At 33.1% G+C, this 6926-nt stretch overlaps 1 protein-coding gene across 1 annotated transcript in view; it reads right to left on the bottom strand.

Annotated features, from left to right (window-relative positions):
- Positions 1-3200: 3200 nt before the first annotated feature.
- The window catches only part of LOC124535916 (pecanex-like protein 1), a 29320-nt gene continuing 25594 nt past the window's right edge, over positions 3201-6926 (bottom strand). The window contains exon 25 of the mRNA XM_047112317.1: positions 3201-6597. Within this exon, the coding sequence (XP_046968273.1) occupies positions 6457-6597 (141 nt within the window). The 3' untranslated portion in view covers positions 3201-6456. The remainder of the gene's footprint in view (positions 6598-6926) is intronic.

The following is a 6926-nucleotide window of genomic DNA, read 5'->3' as shown; positions in this document are numbered from 1 at the left end:
ATATATTGCATTTTTGTAAATTGAAATTATAATTTTACTCTTCGTACTTTTTGTTCAGCAAATAAATTTATAGACAACAACAACAACAACAGCCTGTAAATTCCCACTGCTGGGCTAAAGGCCTCCTCTCCCTTTGAGGAGAAGGTTTGGAACATATTCCACAACGCTGTTCCAATGCGGGTTGGTGGAATACACATGCGGCAGAATTTCTATGAAATTTGTCACATGCAGGTTTCCTCACGATGTTTTCCTTCACCGCTGAGCACGAGATGAATTATAAAGACGAATTAAGCACATGAATCAGCGGTGCTTGCCTGGGTTTGAACCCGCAATCATCGGTTAAGATGCACACGTTCTAACCACTGGGCCATCTCGACTCTTAGTAAGCTTTGTCATAATTTATTTTGAGTGCAATTCGATTTTCTGTCGCTAAGATTGCAAGACTCGATAAGCGTTCCCGACTCATAGAAGATCGCAAATAATTTTTAATTAGTGTTAATTAGCTAAAAACTTCGCTCACAGCTTGTGGATGTAGCTGTATGCGGACAGAGTCATTGTCTCTTGTCATTTTCAAAATATTACTACCATTAAGATAAGCAAAATTCAAATTCAGCATGGTAGCACATTCAAACCTCTTTTTAATTTCTGCTATAATTCTATCAAATATCATCATTATTTGATTTGATGTTTCCAGTCCGTACTGGTTCACATAATGTTGTCTTAAATTTTCGCGATTATTACACATTTAAATAAAACTAATTATAACGGATGAATCGCGTATATTAATTATTTTTTTTTTTTTTTAAAACATCCCGACGTTTCGAGCACTTTGCAGTGTTCGTGGTCACGGGTAGACATCATCATCATTATTTCTTTTGAAAGCAATTGAATAGGTCGGAGGGTTTGTAATTCGTCTTCGCACATCTCATCGAAATGTTTTTCCGTTTCGGAATTCGTTTATTTTGCAAAATTGGGTCAACACCACTTTTTTTAGCAACTTCTCCAGCTTCTTTTATCCAATATTCCATCGAATTTTGTCTAATTTTTTGCAAAGTTTTGAGCAGACCATCCGTGAGTGCGACTAAACGGGCAAGGATATTGTCTACTTTCTGAATTTCTATATTCACTCGATTGATTTCGATTGATTGATTGTGGACAGATACAATACAGCATCCATAACAGTACGCAAAATCTGTGTCCATTTTTCTTTCTTCGAGTGAATTGCTCTCTCAATATCTCGATCAATACCCTGGCATGATTTAATTTGTTGTACCCGTGTTTTTCACTTGATCATACACTCTTTGTGCATTTGAACTGCGGGTGAGCAGGTCGCCGGCGCGTTTTTTGATCTATGCCTACGCGCCTTGCAAATAATAAATGTTCACGCAGCACGTTTCACTCCGAGCTTTGGATATCGGTCGAGTTTATACGACCATGAAATTTCTGTACTTATACTATTATTGATTCCTTGGTTAAACTTAAGTAAGATATAAGTTATCCATTCGTATGTAAAGGTTGAATTTGGCCGCCCTCTGAACTTGCCGCCCGGGGCATGGGCCCCGGCTTGCCCCCCCCTAGATCCGGGGCTGTGTATGGGGAGGTATTTTTAGCACCAAATTCTCTTCAGAACGAAGATTATGGCTGTGTGAAGAACTAAGAAATTGAAAACGTTCTTTTAGATATGAAGGAGAAGACGGGTTGAACAGGATATAGTACAGAAGTTGAAAGATGTGAGTATTCCTGCGAAGCCGGATTGGGAGCCACTTGAGCTTTTTACGAAATTCAGAAACGTGATCATATTTACGAAGACCAAATATGAATCGGATGCAAAGATTTTGGAGACGCTCAAGTTTATTAAGTTGCTCCTCTTTTAGATCAAGATAACATGCGTCAGCATAATCGAGAATTGGTAGTAGGAGTGACTGTGCTAACATAACTTTGGTAGGGATGGGTAGAAAGTTGCGTAATCTGCGAAGGGAGGCAACAGCTGCAAAAATTTTTTTTTGCTAACCTCACTTATCTGTGGTTCCCAAGATAGGTGCTGGTCAAAGGTAATTCCCAAGTTCCTAGCTGTAACACTGAACGGTATGTTAACACCGTTAATGTGTACAGCCGGGAGATCCGAAAAAGATATGCGTGAAATTAATTTTGAACTACCAATAATCAGCACCTGTGTTTTATTTGGGTTTACTCGTAATCCAAATGCAGTAGACCACTTAGAAATATTTAGCAAATCTTTATTAACTAAGTGTATAGTTTCATGAAGGTTCGCAATTTTACTTTGTGAATAGATCTGAAGATCATCTGCATACAGGTGATAGAGAGAAGATATGTGAGAAGTGATGGTACTTATAAAGACCGAAAACAAGAGGGGAGACAACACGCCACCTTGTGGAACGCCAGCAGTTATTGGAACCCAACCTGAGAAAGAATCTTGAACTCTTATCCGTTGCCGGCGCCCATACAAGTAAGAATGAAACCAGTCAATTACTTTAGGAGATATGTTAAGAGAGCACAAAATAGCAAGAAGAATATCAAAGTCTACAGTGTTGAAAGCATTACTAAAATCTAATAATGTCAACACTGTAACCTGTTGATTATCCATTCCTAATCTAATGTCATCAGTTATTTTGATCAGAGCCGTAGTCGTACTATGACCAGGACGAAAGCCAGATTGTAAAGGATTCAATAGGACATTTTTTGAAAGGTATTGGTTTAATTGATTGTGAATAAGGCGCTCAAGTACTTTAGACAGAAAAGGGAGAATGGATATAGGACGATAATCAGTGTAAGATGAAGGATTTGTTTTTTTTGGGGAGGGAGATGACTTGTGCGTCCTTCCAGGATTCAGGGAATTCACAAAGGATAATGGATTGGTTTAAAATATGTGTGACTACAGGAATTATGATATCTAGGATTGGGAGGATCATCTTACGACTAATGCAATCCGAACCGATGGCACCAGAATTTATTGCTAAGATGTTCTTCTTAACATCACTATCAGTAAACACACAAGACAACAACACAAGTGCTTCAGCTACTTACATTGGGATCAGAGTAATGTATGTGATGGTGTCTCATATTTATAAAAAAAAAATTTAATAAAAGACTTGTAAATATAAGCAACCGTACAATTGCTGTACGTTGTCAAGGTCAGGTGAAAATATTATTTAAAAGGTTAGTAAGAAAAACGCTTAAAATCCACGTACCACTTTATTTCGGGATACTTTGATATTCATAATATAACATAATTCAACGTCTACCAGCGGTTTTCACTCGACATGTAAGGAAATATAATTCTGCATAAGTTTTTAAAGTACGTAAGCGGTTTACAATTAAGAAAAAACATTAAAAAAACTGTACATTTTTATTTATTAATAAATACCGCTTTCGATACTCAATGAAGAACACATAACAGTTACATTGTGCAATTTTAACTTTAATACAACGACATAAGAATGACAATCGTTTAAAACCGATATACAAGTTTAAACGCAAGCGGCGCCGGTCCAAGTGCGTTCTGAAAACACATCTTTGTGGACGGATTGTGCTTTCCTATTTACAACCTTCCAATTTATTGAATATTTCGAAAACACTACGAATCTGACAAAAACATTGTGTTTTTCTATACTGAATTTAGTTGAGGATAGGAAAAAAATAAATAACAAATATAGAAAAGTTATCTTGATTACAATTTTTAATATAACCGGCAAGTAAGGCCAACACTGCGTAAAAAAAAATTTTGAATATCTTATACTGTACCATGAAGGTTTTAAGCGATAAAATTAGTTTTTTTCATAATTTACATACCGTTTCTTTAGATGCATCCGAAACTTGATATATGTACAATAAATAAATTAAAATTCGTGGTAAGTGAAAACTCGCGGTTCATAAGTACACCGAACGCTTAACATTTAACATTTCAAGAGCACAACTATATTAACAGTAGTCTAAATAATATTATCATATCGGCTATACACTCTCACGATTATAAAAAATCAGTCTAAAATATATTAATAAGGCAACTTGCGAACAAATATGGTCTACAGGTTACGAGTCTGTTACGTTCATTTGAAATGGCGGGAAAAGGTCACAGATTATAATATTACATTATGAAAATAACATAAATTGTTGTTTATTATTATAGATTATATAATAAATGTGTGTACAGTACGACACAACTTAGATGTATTGTCGGAAAATTCAATAAAACCGATTACTGTAGATTTATAAAACCAATAGAAATAGCTTTGTATGGCGCCATTCGATGCTATTCGTCGCTATATATTGCAAGTGCATGTGAATCGATGCGTCAAATTGACGAATATATAGGTCATATGATATTACAAGTTATTATTTGTGTAAAGATCATATTCACATGAGAAATAAATATTGATAATCTGGGATAGCGTACTTAATTCGGATGTGATCGGTTTTACGAATGTTGCCGATGCTACATCCAAGTTGTGTCGTACTATACATTATATACATAGTAAAATTACCTTGAACGTGAACAGACAGCTGACGTTAGATCGAGATGCGTATACATCACACGTTTCCTAATCACTATTCATAGCCATTTTTTTTAAAATAGATAATAGAAAAATATTTAACAGCCTTTGTAAACGAAATACTAAATGTTTAAATACTGAAGAATTAGATGTTTAAAATTATTTTTAATTTTGTTAATTAGGAAACGTGGCTTAATCGATGGCAAGTTATATCGCATAATTTGAATGTTTATATTGAAATAAATGAATTTCAAATGTTATCTGTAGTTTCGAAAATGTTATCATTACTTTTCGTATATATATTTAAAAATGCAATTATTTTTTAATTATTTTTTTAGAATTTAAAATGAATATAATTTAAACGATTAACTTTTTTTATAATCCAATTAAACTCAACGTGATACCGCGTTTGAATTCGCACTTTATTCATACCAATTGTCATATATAATTATTATTTAATATATTATATGCCAAAAAAGAAACAATACAAACAGCGATAGTCTAAGGTATCGTAGACACTTTTTCTTATAAACCAACACTCCACGACAATTAAATCTTGCCTTTAAATATTTTTAGTTAAAAAGAACAATATAATTTTTTAATTCGTAACTTTTTTTTTTAATTTTAAAATTTGAAATTGTATGTAGTTCAAATCGATATTTTTAAATTTCGAACCAATAATGATTAATATGTAGATACAAAAACTTTTTAATCTTACAGGGACTAAGACATTTTTGGGACAGAATATATTCTTAATAATAAATTTCGTGAAAAAGTAACAAAAATAAAAAAAAAAATAGAATTTACTTAAAACCTTTCATACACTAACAGAGTAGGAAGTACATACATTTTTACATTATTTACAATTTATTTACAAATGCTACAGACACACAACGAAGCGTTTTTTTTTATATACAAATTGGAATTATATGCGAAATCAATACAAGTGTATAATTTACAAAGAGACTGATATCGCATCGAAACAATTCATAATAGATTTATCGATTTTGAAAACGATTAAAACTTAATCAAAATCGATTACAAGCCACAGATTGATTTACATTTAGACTATACATGACATGATTTCATACAGTGATTACATAAGTCCAGTCAATGATTATCTACAATGATATTCAGTACTTTTTATACATTTTTTTCTAATTATTAACGTAAAACGAATATAGCAATCGATAACAATCGAATGATTATTTCGATACTTCGATTTTTAACGATCTCGCAAAAATTTTGTAAATAATTCATATTACGAATAATGAAAAAAAGTGATTTAAAATTATTCGAATAAATCGATTCTCTATTATTCGAATAATCAGATAAATAGTTATTTAGTCTTGTTTTCGAAGGTTATTTATGTACGCAGCGTCTGAAAACCGATGCGTACCTTTTCTTTTTATTTATTTAATGAAAATATACTTACATAAAATATAAAGATAATTAGCGAACGTGCATTTTAATTCGTTTTAATTATAGTAACGTTGAATAAATAACATATTTGTTAGTAAACGCATTGCCATTTTCAACTCTATTAGATCAAGAATAAATATATTTTTTAAATTGAACATTATTCTTGTGATTTACGATATTAGTTAAAATTGTACGAGGCAGTTTTTCTGAAGCATAAGTTAGTCATATTACTAACTATAATAATATATTTCTCCAATTTTGTTATCTTTCTGTAAAGTATTATTCATTTTAAACATTTTCAGTTTTATTACAACGACATAAAGTTCAAAGCACGTTGTCCGTAGTAAGTTCTGTAGGAAATACCTTTAGATCCATGATGTTGTGTCCCAGTACGGACAAATTGTAATCTTTGTCTGTACCGGAAAAAAGCATAAGTGTCTCTAAAGCACGGGAATAAGGTTTAGATTCCCATGGAGTTTACAATTCATATCTTGTGAGAAAGTAGAAGTTTCTTGATGATGAACTAGACCTCATCTCCAAGGTCCTGCACGCAAGTCTCCGCGATGGGCACGAATCGGTCATCGATCTGCAGCAATAGGATGCTTTTGTCAACGTGGGATCGCAGCTTCGGGTCGCGATGGTTAGGGCTCCACTTGTGTACCACCTGGAAGCATATTGCGGTTCTAACTGTCACTTGATGGCGTATTCAGGGTTTTGAAATAACAATAACGTAAGTTAAAATAATAGTTTTCTATAATTGGAGAAATTAATTAATCATCATAATCAAAATAATGTATCATTATATTTCGATAACTCATCATTCTAATTAAAATTTACAAATATCACGTGACTACAAAGCGCGTCTCGCATGTTTATGACGTCAGAATGGTAACATGGTAATCAAGTATCTTTGATATATCAAGGTTTGAAGGGTGAGTGAACCAGTGTAACTACAGGCAGAAGGGACCTAACATCTTAGTTCCCAAGGTTGGC

This window comes from Vanessa cardui, chromosome 15 (genome assembly GCF_905220365.1).
Source record: "Vanessa cardui chromosome 15, ilVanCard2.1, whole genome shotgun sequence".
NCBI lineage: Eukaryota > Metazoa > Arthropoda > Insecta > Lepidoptera > Nymphalidae > Vanessa > Vanessa cardui.
This window is presented reverse-complemented; position numbering and strand designations above follow the sequence as displayed.